Source organism: Perca fluviatilis, chromosome 6, assembly GCF_010015445.1.
Source record: "Perca fluviatilis chromosome 6, GENO_Pfluv_1.0, whole genome shotgun sequence".
In the NCBI taxonomy this organism is placed as follows: domain Eukaryota; kingdom Metazoa; phylum Chordata; class Actinopteri; order Perciformes; family Percidae; genus Perca; species Perca fluviatilis.
In genome coordinates this window covers 30,791,799-30,810,664 of record NC_053117.1, presented here as the reverse complement: position 1 = coordinate 30,810,664, position 18,866 = coordinate 30,791,799, and the positions used below count along the sequence as shown (strand labels likewise).

The 18,866-nt window shown below is 39.5% G+C and overlaps 1 protein-coding gene across 1 annotated transcript in view; it reads right to left on the bottom strand.

Annotated features, from left to right (window-relative positions):
* srrm4 (serine/arginine repetitive matrix 4) overlaps positions 1-18,866 on the bottom strand; it is a 66,257-nt gene that overhangs the window by 25,017 nt on the left and 22,374 nt on the right. Inside the window, exon 2 of the mRNA XM_039803028.1 lies at positions 102-236. Coding sequence (XP_039658962.1) covers positions 102-236 — 135 coding nt within the window. The remainder of the gene's footprint in view (positions 1-101; positions 237-18,866) is intronic.

Genomic DNA, 18,866 nt, shown 5'->3' with positions numbered 1-18,866 from the left:
CCTTAAATGCCAAAAAAAAAAATCTTTAAAAAGAAAAATTCTCCTTGATGATTTCCAAGTGCTCCTGCTCGGCATTTGTGAAAACGCAAAGCCTAACTCACCTCCTGGCCCTGCGATGACTGTGGTGTTTGCGTCTTTTTCCTTTGATGCAGCCATGTCTGTCCGCCGTGTCCACCCTGGTGTCCGCCGATTTCCTCTCATCAGTCTTGAGCGGCTGGCAGGCGGTTGTCTCTAAGCTGTGAGGAGAGCAAAAAAGTTTAGTTTTTTTAGTCTTGCATCTTCTCACGACAACTTTTTAAAGTGATCTCTGTAGTTGTCCACACAGTTAACGCTTCAGCAATACAATAGTGAGGAGGATGTAGCATGCTTGGTTAACCTGATTCCCTCTGGTCTACTGGATATGTGTTTTATTCTCCTCCATTTCTCCCTGCCAGCCATTCTCTGGGAAAATTGGAGGTCAGCCATTTACCATTCAAATCGCAGCGTCAATTGAAATGTAGCTATTTACATGCTTCAGTCGCCCTGACATTTTGGGAAATGGTGTATTCTATCTCGTGCTGGGCAGATGCAGCCATGTGTGATGCATGGTTATAAGAACAGTTGAAGTTTTCTTTGAACTTTTTCTGATAAACCAGAGCTTATACATTTTTAGTTATCAACATATATTAACCCAGGAATAAAAGCTAAATCAAGAAAAACCAAAAGTCACATACTCAGCCTCATGTTTAAACACATTTTCTGCAGTTTTAAAATGAAGGCAAATTATTTCTGGCTTCCAAACAATGCTGCTATAAGTCAGGTGTTTACTTATTTAACAGCTACCACGTGAACCTCCCAAAAAATCTTCACAGTCAAATGCGGCTGCAGAACGAATGACTAAATAAACTGAATGATGAGATGTAAGCACATAGTTCTAGCCCTGCTTATTATCTTATGTTTTAGTCATGGGAGATTTGAGCGTAATTACACATTCTCCTCTTCTTCGAGTGGCTCCAGTCTGATTGTAATGAGAAGATAATCAGAGCCAGAGATGAGGCCGTCAACGCCGCCGCCTCCTCCTCTCCCCCCCCCCCACAGCGACGAGCAGGCAGGAGCCGTCGGTTTCTATCTTCCTCACCTTCGCTTTCCTATGCTTTTCTGCATTAGAGGGAGCGCCCCCGGCAGGGAACTAATAATGTCAAACAGCGGACTGAGTGCTCCAACATGACCGAGTGTTTGAAAGGGTTGATAGGGAGGATAAAGACAGCCACCGGAAGGATGATTAGTCTGATCAAGGAGGCTGAAGGGAAAGGACCCTTTGAATACCCCAGTGATTTGGCTAATGTTCTTCGATTGTTCTTGGAGACTCAAATAAAGGTCAGCTTATTGTATATCGCTGTGTGTATAGTTGTATGCAATTTATTCTGTTTGAGGTGAGAAATTGAGAAATGATTCACAATTATTTTTTAACAGTGGCTGATTATTTAAGATGAAGTCTGAAACTCACAGAGCATCTTGATAGATCATGAATCTTACTTTGTCATTGTTGGTTTTTACATTTGTGTAGCAGAGTGACATGTCAGTGGCATTTCAGCCGTGTTATGTAATAATCCGACTGCCAGTGTTTGTATTAGGGCTGCAAGATATGAGGAAAATATTAGGGGTGTGCAAAAAAATCGATTCACATTCGTATCGCGATTCAAGCTCTACTGATTCAAAATCGATTCATAGAATTTCAAAAATCGATTCATAGATATATATATATACAGTACAGGCCAAAAGTTTGGACACACCTTCTCATTCATTGCGTTTCCTTTTTATTTTCATGACTTTTTACATTATAGATTCTCACTGAAGGCATCAAAACTGTGAATGAACACATATGGAATTATGTACTTAACAAAAAAGTGTGAAATAACTGAAAACATGTCTTATATTTTAGATTCTTCAAAGTAGCCACCCTTTGCTTTTTTATTAATAAGGGAAAAAATTCCACTAATTAACCCTGACAAAGCACACCTGTGAAGTGAAAACCATTTCAGGTGACTACCTCATGAAGTTCATTGAGAGAACACCAAGGGTTTGCAGAGTTATCAAAAAAGCAAAGGGTTGCTACTTTGAAGAATCTAAAATAGAAGACATGTTTTCAGTTATTTCACACTTTTTTGTTAAGTACATAATTCCATATGTGTTCATTCATAGTTTTGATGCCTTCAGTGAGAATCTACAATGTAAATAGTCATGAAAATAAAGGAAACGCATTGAATGAGAAGGTTTGTCCAAACTTTTGGCCTGTACTGTATATATATACATAGAGAGAGAGAGAGAGAGAGAGAGAGAGAGATTTTTTAAATTATTATTATAATTTTTTTAAATTGTATGTCTACTGCAATCACATGGGAAAAGTAACTACAATTACATACTGTGGATCATTTGTTTAATCGAGAATCGTTTCGGAATCGAAAATCGATTTTGAATCGAATCTTGAGCCTAAAAATTTATATCGAATCGTGACATTTTCTGAATCGTGCACCCCTAGAAAATATCTATTTTGACTTATATTGTGATTGCGATAGGATTCATCATATTGGAGGGAGTGATCATTTTTGTATCACTATCCTCATTTTCACTGAAAAATTTTAAATAAAAACCTCCTACTCTGTAGGATAGGATTTATAGGCCGGGACGTCTCTGCAGCACCACAATACTTAATTCAGAATGGTTTGACACTAGGGCTGGGTGATATGGAGAAAATCAAATATCACGATATTTTTGACCAAATACCTCGATATCGATACCGCAACGATATTGTAGTGTTGACTATTGTTGCTTTCACAAAATATTTACACAATGACATTTTTGATAAATAATCATCAGTAATGTGGATATAATGACTAAGTGGGTAAAGGCAAATAATAGAACAGTTACAACAGCCTGGTAAGTTCAGAAAATAACATCACTTTACTGTAATGCAGCCTTTAAAACCAGGAAAAACCTTATGCCATATTACGATATTACAATATCCAAAATCTAAGACGATATCTAGTCACATATCACGATATCGATATAATATCGATATATTGCCCAGCTCTATTTGACACATATTTTGCCTTTAACAAATATTGCGCCCCCCAGTGATTTGGATACTGCACTAGTCCATATTGCTGTTTCGATAAAATTGCGATTCATTTTGCATTCATTCAGTTTGTATCCTATTGTCTACTGGTTTGACCTCTGAGAGTTGATTTTGAAAGCAGTTAAGAGCTGGGAGAACAAAGCTACACAGGAAATGGTTCCGTTTGCCATGTTCTAAAGGTTTAATGAGACACACAAGAATATATAGGCTACAATGTGAATGGAGCAGTTACTGCTCCATTCACTTTGATGACATGAGAGTAGATAAGAAAGGGTCACCAAAAATATTATCTAGACTGATCCCAGCAAACAGTAAGAAGTCCACATAGGGTGATTTAGTCACACCTTCTATCCATACACACCAACAATAAGCAGCACTACATCTTGCCGCTACACTGCTGCCTGCTTTCAGCAATTTATGTCCTCCACCTACACCTCCCCTCCTGCTCTTGTATTTGCATTTAGATATATGTGAATTTCAAATGTTTCTTTCCATATGTGTGGTGTTCATTGAATATCTATCTGACAACCTAATCAACCAAAGCAGAATATGGAAACCATCTGAAACCTTGCAAATGTGTCATTCCTTCAGACCAATATAAATTATAAAAATATAAAAACATTCCTGCCTTTATTTGACAGAAAAGCTGAGATATGAAAGGGGAGAGGGGGAAGATCTGCAGGAAAGCCGTCACAGGTCAGACTCTAACCCTGGACCTTCTGTGTCAAGGATCAAACCTCTGCATATGTGCTCCTGCTCTACCAAGTGAGCTAACCGGCCACCAAAACAACATTTTTGACTAATCCGATTCATGGTTAAAAAAAAAAAAAATCCAATTTAAAACAAGGATCAAGCGAGATCACATTCAATTCACAGCATAAACAGACCATATATGTATATATAAAGGTCTTTGACTGCTGAACACGTTTAGTGTGACAAAAGATATTGATAATCCAGCCAGTGGTAATACTTCCTGTGAAAAACTGACAATATAAGCAATTTGCTTGACACAGGAGAACAAAAAAAGGTTAAAACGTTGCTGTTGAACGCTCCACGTCCCTGAACAAAGCCGGAGTGGAAAGTGGCCCAAAGCTCCCTGAACTGGCCACCCTCTCTGCTTTTTGTTATTTGCTGTCACTCTATAAGCTGTGGTTAATGATTTCTAAATGAAATTGATTTGGCCATCACGGATGCACATTCCCTTGATCCGGCAATTTAGGGCAGAGGCTTGTTAAGCTGTAAGCACCTGGATTTCTCATGGGCTGTTTCTATCTGTCAAACAACACCCCTCGCTCTTTCTCTCGCTCTCTCTCTCTCTCTCTCTCTCTCTCTCTCTCTCTCTCTCTCACACACACAGCTTTTTTTGTAGTCACAATTCATATCCGGGCAGCAGTTGAAGGTATTTAAAGGGGCAATTCAAAGCACCAAACAAAATTTAACTTTATGAGGTTTTTTAACATTAATATGCGGTCCCCCAGCCTGCCTATGGTCCCCCAGTGGCTAGAAATGGCGATAGGTGTAAACCGAGCCCTGGGTATCCTGCTCTGCCTTTGAGAAAATGAAAGCTCAGATGGGCCGATCTGGAATCTTGCTCCTTATGAGGTCATAAGGAGCAAGGTTACCTCCCCTTTCTCTGCTTTGCCCGCCCAGAGAATTTGGCCCACCCATGAGAGATAGACATCATGGCTTTCAAACGAGCAAAGTGGCAGTTGGTCAAGGCCACACCCCCACCCTCCACCTTGCGCAATCTCTCCTCCTCAATAGCTACAGACACAGAAATGGCACATACTAAGGAAAGCTCATTGTGGGACTGGCTCTAGTGGCTGTAATTCTACACGAAGGCTGAATTTCGGGAAAGAGACTTCAGATACAGTATTAGGGGACCACTAAGGTCTATATAAAAGCATCCAAAGAGCACCATGTCATGGGACCTTTAAATGAATGCAAATACTGAGTGGATTAAGTGAGAGTACTTGATGACGAAGAATTACGTGGACACTAATCCTCCAAAATCCTGACTGGATTTGTTTACCACAAAACAGGTAAAATTCATAGGCTGGGATCAGCTGCATTACACTCTCTGTTGAAATATGGGATGATGGGAATGCCACTCATTGAAGCTATTGTCTGTGTACTGCAACGCTTCAGATTATGGTAGCATCCCACTTCCTGACTTTTTGACCTCTTCCTCTCATCATATTTGTCATAGTGCACATGTATGCTTCAGCACAGCTCCCTCTGCGATGAGTAATTCTGGAGGCTGAGAGGAGTGACCATGCTGTGACTACCTCTTGTTTCGGTCTTTGTCACAGAGGGAGCGCCTCGCTCCTCTCAACGTGGGGCTCCTCAGCGCCGTCAAACGCTGTCACGTGGACAGGTAACAAACACTGACAGATGGTGCCCAAAAACACACTGCATACAGAGAGACAGTGCTTTTTTGAAGAGGGTGAGGATAAGATTTTCACCTCTGTTTCCAAATTTAGATGGATAGATGGGTGCAGTACAGGGTATGTGTGGGTGCCAATGCTGTCTCCTACAAAATATGTTCATATACTTTTTTAACAAATTACATCAAACAATCAATGTTTTATTTTGAGTCCATCCCAAATATACCATCCAGGTGCCCAAATCCATCAAATTTTCCAAACTATCGGTATCGGCATTTACAATGATCGATAAATGAATATTTAAAAAATAAAATAAAAACGGACAGACCTTCAACCATGTTATGAGTGTTGGCGTTGCATAGTTTGTCCACCAGAGGGCGCTCTACAACGCCCCTGTTGGCAACACTCGTGTTTAACCCTTTAAGTTTCATATCTTAAGTTTGTATTTTTATACATTTTATTTATCAGAACTTTAATATATGTTGATGTTCCTCTGTTCTGTTGTAACAATAAAAACAAATAAGTTTATATTTAAACGGCATTATCATATTATTTTAGTGAGGACTTATAAATAACGTTCTAATAATCTGTTTATGTTTTGTTACGCGTTTCTGGATTTTTTTTTTTATCGGCTAATATATCGGAATATCGGATTTTTAAATCACCAAATATTTGTATTGATATCGGCCTTAAAATCCTTTATCGGTCGGGCTCTACAAATTACTTACTTCTTTTTGAATAATTAATATCTAAAATTATTAGATATTAATTTATATATTTTTTAATGATTTTGATTGATTGATTGATTGATTTTATTTGCCCATTTCATTATAAAATATGATACAACTATGCACCATACATTAAAAACAAAACAAAGTCAGGATAACACAATAAAGCCCTGAGGCTTATTTCCATTGTGGTCTCTTTACATATTCAGTAGGAAAGAAATGGGAACGTATCGAGAGATGGACTAAAACGTTGTCGGTTTTAGTTTCTTCATACGTTTTGTTGACAAAAACTAAAATATAGAATATAGCAAGACTTAACCTTTGAGGTTGGGAAAAGATTTTGGTTAAGGGTTAAATATTTAAACAGATGATATGTCCCATGTTGTGCTTCAAGTCACTGTTGATTTTTTTCTGAGTTTAAGCACAACCCATCTTTCTCTAACCTTAAACAAGTGCTTTAGTTGTCTAAACATAACCATAAAAATGTATTACTGCTTTAGATTCCACAAGGAAATTACATTTCTTAGTGACACGCGTGTGATTGCAAATGAGTTTGATCAATTGATCAACTTATCGTTTCAGCTCTAGTCAATCTCCAGAAAATGTATAATTAATAAATTCTTTTAGTTAAATGATTTTTGGATGTTGGTCTTTTGGTCAGACATAACAAGCAATTTGAAAATGTCACTTTTGACATGAAATGCTGGTGAATGCTAATGCTTTACAATTTTCTGACATTTTATTGACCAATTCATTAAATATTGCCAGATGAATAGATAACTTTTTAAATGAGTTGTGAGTAAATGAGTTATATGAGTTGTATATGTAAGTAGTGTGCTGGAGACAGGGTTGGTTTATTTAGTGCAGGATTGCACGTGTCACATTATTAATGGGTCTATTTGGTCCAAAAAAATGAGATGAAAGAGAAGAAAAGACTAAGCCTTTACATTTTTTTTCTATCTAATCATCTGCTCGTCTGTTGAACTTCCAGCTTTGCACAGATGTATTCATAAAACATCATCGACTGCCAGAGTCACAGGAGGATCATCATAGTTTGTGTACAGTTTCATTGTCCACACCCCATTTACGATATTAAATTGAGATAAACTGCCTCAATATCTGCCAGGAGCTGCTCTGTAATCTGCCAGCTGCTTTACACAACACTGGCTCGCTGTCGGGGGGGGGCTCAAACTCACAACATTAGTTGACATCGTACAGGTGTGCAAGAAGCATGCAGGCAGCCATTAACTAACCAGCAAAACAGTGCTACACTAGCGGTGTTTGCATTAAAAACGTGTCAAAATCACTCCAGGGATTAACACAGATTGCATTCTCAGCTGCATTAATTACATTCTGCAAGACATGTTTTCATCTGCATTCTGCTTTTTCACATTAAGTGTTTACTCCAAGAAAACTGTCTGATAATTTGCTTTAGGAAGCCTTTTGGGGCGTTTCAGTGTGTGCAGGAGTCAAGAAGATCAATGGGGACACAACAAAACACACGGCACTCAAATGCAACTTTTTCCTTTCTAACCCTTGTGTCTATAGATACCCCTGACGTGACAGAACGAGATCTTACAAGATCGAGTTAAGAGACACTCGAGGGCCATTCGAACATTTTCTGTGATTTCATCTGCTCCTGAAAGCACAAACGGACAAATGCACTCCGTTGTGTTTTGCTGTCTCAGCGTAAATCCGTGTAGCTTCACAAACTTTGCTTCCAGGGTCTACTTAGTTCAATGGATTTTGTTTAATTAGACACATTTGCACCACAAGTGTACACTGGATTATCCACAACCTCTCAATTCATACTCTTTATTTAAAGGTGGTATTATATCCTCTATCCACCAGAGATCTTCAACAGGGGGTCCTCAGAGTCACTGCAGGGGGGCCGCCAAATTATTGTCTTAATACTTACCCCCCCAAAACCTAAAATAAGTATGAAAACATATCCAACATATTACTGGCAAAGATAAATCAGCTATTTGTAAAAAACAACAACAAACTCAACAACATTGATGATACGCTTACGTATGATTCAGGTAAGCTTATGGATTTACTGTGCCTTCCACATGTATGTTTGACATTAAAGCATGATGATATATTAATATGTTAATACTAGCTTAGTATTGTAGGGCACCATAAAAATAATGTGTATAGGCTTTAGGCCGCCCTACATGTTATTGCAGGCCCAGTTTATTGTGCAACTCAATTTTATACAATATGTGTACTAGGGGGTCCCTTTCTCGCTTTCAGGTTAAGGCTCCTTGGCCTAAAAAAAAAACGTTGAAGATCCCTGCTTTTAACTATTGAATGGTCCAGTGGTTTTCACTCTTTGGCTTGTGGCGCCTGAAAGGAATAGTTTTGGGGAAATATGCTTTCTTGCAGGGAGTTAGATAAGAGATTGACACCACTCTAGCTATGTCCAGCAGCCTGGGCAACCAGCAGAGACTCCAGGAAGTTAATGCGCCTGGCCTGGAATGTAACCCCTTGTACGTATCCTTTATTTACACTTCAGTTTTTGCACAGAAATGAAGAAACAAGATATAACGTTTTAATTAGTGAGCTTTAGATGTGTTGTATTCAAATCGTTGTTACCTTTGGACAGAGCCAGGTTAGCTGATTCTCCCCAGTCTTTGTGCTAAGCTAACTAGCTGCATATTCATATTTACCGGTCAGACGTGTGGTATTGATCTCTTCATCTGAAGCCCGTGTTTATTTCCTGAAGTGTTCTTTAATATTAAGCAATATGTGCTTGTGACTCGACATCACAGTATATGGCCTGTAGTGTGGATATAAGTAATTAACAGTTCAACCAAATAGTGACTACACTTTTCTTTTCAGATAGTTTCTTCTGAGGTAATGCCCGAGGTCTGAGAGGTAAAGGTCTTCAGAAAAAAATAGAATAAAGACATACAAACATTATTTTTTACTTTTTTTCTTTTTAATTCCTTTAATCATCTTGTGACCCAAATATTTAAATAGGTCATCTGCTAGTTATATGGACTTTCACTAGTACTGGTTTCAGTAAGTGGAAAGATTTTGAGTCTAATCACGAGCTTTACGGTGTTTCAGACACTTTTCCATTTTACTAAGAATAAAAAATTCAGATGTTTTGTATAAAATTTGAAGATAAGTGACTTTTTTATTTTTGGTGACTTCATTTAAAAAAAAATACAGATATAAGTTCCAGCTTCCAAAAATACACATTGGTCAACCCTGCGTCATTTTGGTTGCCATGCCACCCTCACAGGTGCTCTGTCCTGCTGATTGCTGAGAAGACTCGCGCCTAATAGAGCAAGTGAATAACAAACTGTGGCAAACGAGTTAGGGGATATATATGGAAGGATCAATACAGCTATCCCTAAAGCAACAGGAAAACAACATCAGGGGATCGATGGATGATACGTCACTTTGAGAAGTCCTAACAAGATAAGTGGAGAATTTCGAAACCAAGAAAATTTTATATTTTCTTTCTGGATTTGTAAAGCACATATTATGTAAAACTCAATTAAAAAAAATTATGTTGAAAATACAAATCAAATGTTGATGGTTCGTTTAATAATGCTAAATAATTAAGAAACTTCTACCTAAAGTATAGTGGAAAACAGATTTCCTCAGTGTCACTCCTCTTTACACTGGAGTGGCCCTCAGTATAAAAACCCAAACATCCTGATTATACAAAGTGGAGGTTTGCCAAATTGTGCAAATTAGCGCTTAAGGAGCTCTGCTCTAAGTTACAAGCTTGTAAACACATCAAGGCTATCGCAGTTGACAATGGAGATGGAGGAAGGACTCGCATGACCTTCATCCTCTCAGGAGAAATTTGTGTGACAGTGAAGTGTGCAGAAAAGGATGCTTTTATATTTTCTCCCAATTTCCACAGATGATTTAAGAGTTTCCCCGCCACTCGTGAGGTTCAGGGAGACTAATAAACTTTTCATTATCCCTGGCAGAGCCACCAGGAGCAATTGATTATAGTTATTATAGGAGTGATGATAGTTGAGATAATTACCAGGGAAAGAGATGATCTACTACCACAATTAAAACCCAAACAGGGTGGTCCCAAGGCACTTTAATTTACACCAAGAGTGTTTATCCAAGTTTCAGACTTGAGTCAAGAACAACTTTATCATAAACCAAAGGACACAAACGAGCCATTAAATGCACACTAAGTGAATCAAACGCATCCCGCACAAGGCTAACTCGTAAGGTACTTAAAACCCGTTCCAACTTTTTAAATGCAAGGTGGATACTTTTAAGTGTTATTGATTAGATGTTAAGAGATTGTGAGGCAATCATTCCCACACGAACATGGCAATGCAATCAAGCAGTCCCAATCAACTAGGCACATAAAGATTCAACCACTTTATCACTGAAGCTGCCATCAAAACTGTACTAAATTTGAATTGTGAATGAGCTGGTATGTTTCGTAAAGTATAATCTAAGATATCTGACTACTCAACACTTTCGTTTGCCATGAAATCAATCTAGGTTGCATAGCTGCACTTGTGAAAAACATTCTGGGTGTTGTCATGTTCCCTGGAACAAGTCTTTTTTTATGTAAAAGTGCGGTTTCCTTTCTTATGGGTAAGAAAATCACCCCATCAATGCCCCCCAGTGGAGGCGATTTTTCTCCCAAACTTACGCAGATGGGTAATAAATTTAGGATTTAGGATAATTAGACTTTTTTTTTTTTTTAGAGTCCTCCTGCTAGAATAAATTGCAAGGATGGATGCAAATCCTTTTGGGCGGCTGAGCTCTGCCCCAAATTGGCTGCCTCTTCTTCCTTACAATGCATGATGGGAGGAAGGAATGATGGAAGTGAACATTAAAGATTTAATGGCTGTTCAGCCGCAGTTAGGAGGTGTCAGTGGCTCCAGGCAATTTCCTGTCTTTGCTATTTTGCTACAAATGTAACATCCAACTTCAGCATTAAGCTTTGACAGTACATTAGGCTGTAATTATGTAACGATGGGAATGAGTTTTCTGTTCTCTATTTTAATTTCAAGGTTCATGATTTATCTATAAATTAATTCTCTGTAAGTGAATTTTCTCAACAATTTGTACTGAAGAGCATCAAAGAGCAATGGTGGGAAGTAACTAACCACATTTACTACAATACAATTTTAAGATGCTGGTACTCTACTTGAGTATTTCCATTTCATACTACTTTATACTTCTACTCTACTTCATTTCAGAAGAAAATTTACTTTTTTACTCCACTACATTTATTTTACAGCTATAATTATTAAGATTTTACATAAAAACTTAAAAAACAAATAAGCTTAAAAAATATGTTGTTCAAGATAAGCAGTGGTTTCCAACATCCTGAGTTTGTGACTCCTTACAAGAAAAGCAGTTGGAGCCTCTTGTCACATTTCAGATGTCTATAGGTTGTTCGCGGTTCCACCAACGAGAGAGTTTACCTCTAAACTTCTCTGATGCTCTCCTTTTAATAACTGTTTCAGGCCAAAAGAGGTTAAATTATCAAATATTTCCCCAAAAAAACAAAGATTAGATACAGTTTTTCTTCCCTTTTCTTACCCCATTATCATCATCATCATCATCATCTCGAGAATACATGAATGCTTCTTATACATTTGACAATGAACTTAATGCTGTTTGTTGAAAACCAAGTGCATTACTTGGTTTTCCGGGAGAGGGGGGAGGGGGAAAGAGGGAAAAAAAAACAAAAAAAGAAAAAAAAAAAAAAAAAAAAACACTCCCCCCCCTCTCCCCCACCCAGCAATAGTGAGCACTTTATCCCTTCCAGCGGTAAGGCACGCCAAGCAGCCAGAGTGACATTGACGACAAGTGAGGTTGGTTTATTCAATTATTGTGTCCTGATGATAAAATGGGAACAACATAATGGCTTGATTAATTTCCTTATCACGGTGAGCACAAAGAGTAATTACAACCAAATCCACCGCTTGGTGAACCACACATCCATCAAATTAAAGCAGCCTCCACTCGGCAGCAATCACTTCCACACAGAACAAATGAGTTGATTGGCTCAGACCTCCGCCTCCGGCCAAGGAAGCGTTTCCCTAATAACTGTAACTCCAAGCAAAGGTCACTCAGGGTGATTAGAAAGCTATGAACAATGTCAGAAATATTAAAAGAAATTGTGTATGCATACTTATAATGCCAGTGTGAGCGAGGCTGTACAGGACCTCAGTGAATTTATTCGCCTGAAGCAGCCATTAAAACTCGCGACAATCTTGACGACTGGCAGGCAAGAAAATTGTGTAAATGTGAGGCTGTCAAATGTCAAGGCATGATAATGCATGAGCAACTCCATGACCTCCAATCACATCCACGACCACTTACCACACACGGAGATGTATTCCCAATGCTAATTTCCTAACGATTATATGAAGCTGAATCGATGGTGTAGTCACAGGACTGTCCAGTTGAAAATGTTGCTATTTAGTCTCACATTGCCAGACCTTCCTCCACAACACTGTGGAGGAGGGTATGACGAGTCCACACAGCATGGGAGAAAATGGGAGAAAAACATGCTCTGGTTTATTGTCATTTCTTTAAACCAATCACAATCGTCTTGGGCAACGGTGCCTCTGCAAAATAGCCTCGGGAAGGAACTTGTTTTGGTGGAACATGTGTACGTTCAAAACTTGTTTAAGTCCTGCAACAGAAAACTCAAGTGATAGTCTGGCTAACTGTCTGGATTTACCCTGCAGAGACTTGACGAGCAGTTAACCATAGTCCTCATGAATCGACCAGAGTTTAAAATGCCAACACAAAGAAACCGGAAGGTTACGGACATCCGGCTGAAATGAGGGACATCCAGGGGAATTTCCGGCGGCACCGGAGCAATCCCGGAAGTGGAATGTCGTGGATATGGACTAGTTGCTAACGGGTAAAGGGGCTTACTACACTTTGTTCTCTTCACTGGTACTGTGAGGTACAATTGGTCAACAGAGACTGAGAGACGCTCTCTTGCCGGTTAGGTCAGATAGGGATCGATAGAGGAAGAAAACTGTGACCTCTGACCTTAGCACTCAGTCCTAACATGGCTGCTCATTAGGGCACTGGCAAGACTTTGAAGTTTCATGACTTGAAATATATGTTCTGTATTAAATTCTAATGAAATTCATAAGTAGGATGTAAGAAATCACTGCTTGATTGTTTTACAGATGTTATGAAGCTACAGTACGTTCAGTTCACAGATCTCAGGTGGACATTTTAAAGCCAGATTCGCCCCAGTTTGTGCAGGTCATGTATTACCATAACATCCGAGTCACAGAGCTAAGCATCTGTTTTCCTGGAGAAAAAAAACACCCAGAAAATCACTCAACAACATCTGCCACTGTTCTGAACGTATTTCCAGATCTGATGAGAAAGCTTTCTGTCTGCTGCATGATGAAAACTATTTTTAGCCTGTTTCCCAATGATTCTTTTTACATTTACTGTAACTGAAGACAGAATAGTTTTTTAGTCATGGTCAGAAGAGTCTTTGAGGATTTTGGAAATACCTCCACAACAACAGGAAGTGTTATTTATTGACCGTCTGGGTTTTTCCAGGTATTTTATTTTTTTGCCAAATCAGATGCTTAGCTCAGTGGTAAGAACGCAATTTAACGTGACATGAGATGCACAAATTGGATGTTGAAGGTAGATATTACCTAAATCGATACTCAAAACAATTCTAAGACAGTACACTGTAAGTCGCACAGTTAACCCTGGCAGTCCTTTTAAGATACCCACAGGACAAAAACATTTATAAATCAGTATTTAATATCGTAAACATAAAAATATTGTTAATAATTCCATCAAGTTGTTTGGTAGGATGCTTCCAAAGTTAGGCATACAATTTTATTATTGAGGAAACAACTATACTTTGTTAACATTAATAGAAGCTCCTTACTGAACTTCTTTAGAATTTTGTTTTGCTTCTTTAAATTAATAGCCTGGAGGTCTCTTTCCAGCTAATCAAGTATTATGTCCTAAAATACTGTGTGTTAAAGAATGAGTCTATGATTTGAGAAAAAAAAAAAAAGGGAAAAACATGCAGGTTTTACAAAGTAATAACTTAAATATGTTGGAAAAATAAAAATGTCACCACAAAAATATCAGAGCGTCAGTAAAATCAGACCCCATCCATCCCTAATGCCGTTTCAGAGCTTTATTGGACTCCTTAAAGACATAAGCCTCGTTTGAGACGAGCAGCGCCTCGCCTGTAAAGTGGACGAGAGCAGGCGGCAGCAGCCGAGGGCGGTGACAAAAAGCAGCGGTAAAGTCGGACAGTTTACAGCTGTTTCCAGCAGCCTTCAGGCTGAACAGGAAGTCACAGAAACACTCACATCCTGTTAGGTCTGATTCCGATTTAATACAATGTTATCAGACCCAGATATCAGTTTGTACACAGTCTCCAGTTGTTTTTATTATGACATAGTAGCTGTCAAAATGCTCTACATGCGATCTGTTGCTGAAGGTAATAAACAACATACTGTAGATGATCCGTAATCAGAACGGATTTAGTTCCGCTAATTTCTAAATGTAGCTATCAGCCACACAACATGTGTTCTGTGCAGAAAAAGACTTTAGACTGTTAGATCAGCTGAGAGCCAGGCGTTTCCCAGCATGCCCTGGCTCCGCCTGGGTCTTGCAGTCGGTGAAAAGCAACTGCGCTGCCTGCGTCTCAAACCCGCAGCCGCCTTGATCTCGTGAGGTTATCGTTGCCCACGTGTGCACGACGTCGGCAGCAAGTCGGGATCAAGTCGGACACAAATCTAACCGGCATGCATTGGGCGCCGATCTCTGGTGATCGATTCTGCGCAGACCTTTCTCATCTCGAACGAGCCTATAGTGTCAGAGAGGAGGATGCTGTCCAAAATACAATCCATCCTGGACAACTCCTTCCACCCACTCCACAACACACTTGTTAGTCTGAGGAGCACCTTCAGTGACAGACTCCGACACCCACGATGCACCACAGGAGGTCGTTCCTGCCTGTGGCCATCAAACTATATAACTCCTCCCTGTGTTACACGCTTAGTGTCAAAACTGGTAATCACATCACGTATCTCCACATTAGAGTGTAGATCGGGCCGCATTTTTCTGTCCAAGCCCGGCCCACGTCCGACAGAGCAGTAACCGAACCCGACCCGAGCCCGACAGGCATTAAGATATTTATAAAAAAAATTCTCATACTAATGACACGTACTTTTTTTTGTGTGGAAAGCCCGCTTTTATTAAGCAACTGTAGGAAGGCCTTCGGAAATGTCAACAGATGAGCGCATCAGCGCACACGAGGCAACAAGCGAACGTTAATAAGCTGTTTTAAATTTAAAATGTTCGATGCCTTATCGCGCTGATGTGACCGCGCCCGATCCAAACCCGAACATCATTTCTAAATATCTGTCCGAACTCGGCCCGGCCCGTCGGGCTCGGGTCGTGAATCCATCCTCTACTCCACATCACATCTCAATATTCTTGGACAATTATGTGCAATAATTACTTGGTGCAATCATTTATCAGCTACATGTGCAGGGTGTTTTATTTATTCACTGCTGCTACTTATATCCACGCTGTACTGATTTATGTTAGAACTGTATTTATGTTGACACTGCACTACAATAGAATTTGTACAATCCATTTGAAACAATCTTTTTTAACCTAATCTTACTTGTAACCTGATCTAACTTACTTCTACTTAACGTTATTATTTCTTTCATATTGTAGCTATTTTATACACTTGTTGACTTGCTCTTTTCTCACTCTTATTTTACCTTGAATTTGAGTGTGAGCAACTGCAACTAAATCATTTCCCTGAGGGGATCAATAAAGTATTCTGATTCTGATTATTACTAAAGTCCGAACATCTAATTCAAATTAAAATAGAGGAAATAGATGGTCTTCTCCAGAGTTATTTGAATGACAACTGCAATATCAACTAAAGGATGAATCCCTTTTGGAAATAAATTAAATTTTTTTTTTAACCAGTGAATCATAGCCTAAAGGCTTCATTTGACTTGGGCAAACCTGCTGGATTCTATTGGCAGCTCTTTCTATTTGCCTACTCTCTGTAGAGCTAAAATCAAATCACAGTGCTAGTACTCAGATTCACAAGAGCTGTTAGCTCTGTGGTTACTCATAGGAGCTGAGAGGAGGGGAGATCACGTAGGAGGGGATGTTGAGGAATGTCAACATTTCAATAACGTCTACATACGACACGCTGCGGCTGCACAGCGTGTGTGATTTGAGTAGAAATTGTCTTATTGGATGGTGACATGTCAGATATCGTTACATGTATGTGTCAGTGCTGTCTGCATGGTAATACTATTTGCTAGAGTGAGCTCATGTCAGAGTTAGGGCAGCAGCACTTCCCTGTGAATTGGAGGCTGAAGCTCCGAGGCTCTGACAAAGATGGCACCATTCCCTGTGGCTGCTGCTTTACATTTCATTCCTGTTACAAGCCGCTTTGGCTTGAGAAGCAAAACGTTAGGCAAAGTTTATTCCAGTGTGGAGTGCGGAGCAAAAGAAAAGGGATTTTCACATGGGAATAAAGACTGCACCCCCAGCAGACAGCAACATTCACAACAAAGCTAGTCTAACTCTTGATTAGCCGGAAACCTCATACGAATGCCAACACTGTGGTGCTGCTGCCGCCATCATCATCATCATCATCATCATCATCATCACCACTGTTATTATCATCGCCGCTATGCCCTTTGTGGTCATAATTAATGATGCCATTTCAGGCACATTTAGAAGTGAAATAACTCTGGCGTCACATGATCCTGCTTACCCAGATTGTTAACATCTAAACTGTGTTTCTCCTCTTTCACGCATCATAAACCTTACGTGTGCATCAATTACTAGCTTCCACATCGAGTTAGAAGTGATTAGAGGGTTCTTTGTGTGAAGGCAGAGGGAGGGAGGCAGGCATAGTTGGGTTTAATTAGCAGCTTGTGAGGCGCACTTCCTCATTGCACTTCTTCCTGTGTGAAGGAGATTACTGAAGGGCCTTCTGCATATGCTAATGTAGCTAATGTATGTGGAGTGCAGCGAGCAATAATCATCGCACACGCCCCGCGTTTAATTATCACTATCACACCAGCGATGAACACGCGAGGAGGAAGATGCTGAGGAAAAAGCCTGTGCATGATTGGCAGAAGGTGTTTCTGCAGAGTTTGACCAAAGAAGAAGACAAAGAGTGAAGCCTTTCAAAAAAAAAAGTTGGATCAGGGAAATGGGCCTGCAAGTCTATGCTGTGAAAGGGGTCTTATTTTTCCCAATGAAGAATAATTTGCTCACTCAAACAGCAGCTGACAGATGGTTTCAGGATTTGGCATTTCAGTTGCTCCATATTGAGTGCGAGTTTTGGGCCTATTTTGTTGTTGTTGAGAGAACCTAAACAAACATCATCAACTTTTGCAGCACACCTATCCCAATTAATAGTGAAAACTGACATTTAAACAAGTAATATTTACAAGCAACTGCAAAGAAGACGGTAAAAAACTTTTTCCATGACACTGAAGCTAATTTAGACTCTGCTTTGACAGACCAGCAGCCATAGCTCTGTGCATCAAGGACCCTCTGAGCAGCCTTTTCCCATTTCTGCCTCCAATTATCCACCATCACGTTTCCCTGAAGTTGCTCTATGGGAATAATTCATAGCATTAACTTAAGCGTTTTACAGACCTCGATGTGGGAACAGATTGTGACCCTACAGTATACTTTGCTATTTCGATCTCACCCTCCTGCCTTAATGAGCTGCTGGAGTTCCACACTAATTTGTGTCAGTAAACATAACAGGTTTGCAGCAGGCTAGGACAGGCGGAATGAAACTCAATGGGCCAATCGACACCCCGGTGCAGGAGAGAGAGTGAGGGAACTCATGACAAGATCTAGATATACGCTGGTAATTAGAGAACCAGTTCAGGATGGACCATCATGTTTCCTTACTTTCTTTTTCTTCAACCACATCCTCAGCTGTGACGCCCTCTCCAACGCATTATAGCCAAGTGAATTATCACAGAGGCTCGCTTATGAGCATCTTTCACAGTATCGGTTCCCTCATTAGATTATCACCGTCAGTAGAAGAGAATGTGGTTCAGAATTTAGAAAACAGAAGATTTTTTTCTCTTCTTCCTGTTGATTGAGATGCCCTCATAGAGCAGAGTGCAATTTGTCAGGGAGGGGGTGAGGCTTAAAGTCATGTCACAAGTATTCTTGGATAACAATGTGTTTTCTCACTTTTCTTTCATGTCGTGTCTACACTACCCCATATAAATTACAAATAGGCATGTTTATATTAAATTATGTCTTGGCCAGAAAATGGCTAACGGTGAGGTTCATGATTGGATTCATGGAATTCAATTTGTTCTAAATTATACCCAAAATTGAGCTGCCTGCCTACGGTAGAGAAATAGATGTAAAGTCATTTTTTTCAAACGAAGAAACTTGCTCAGGACACTTTTTTTTTTAAAGTAGAAAAGCACCAAAAATAATAATTAAATATACAGCACCATCATTAAAATGAACACTGAATTTGCACAACATAAGACATAAATAGCACCATAATGTCTATTTTTTCAGGTTCTACAACTGCTTGAATTACCTGACACCTGTCCTTTTCTCTTCACCTATGCTAATTATCACGCTGCT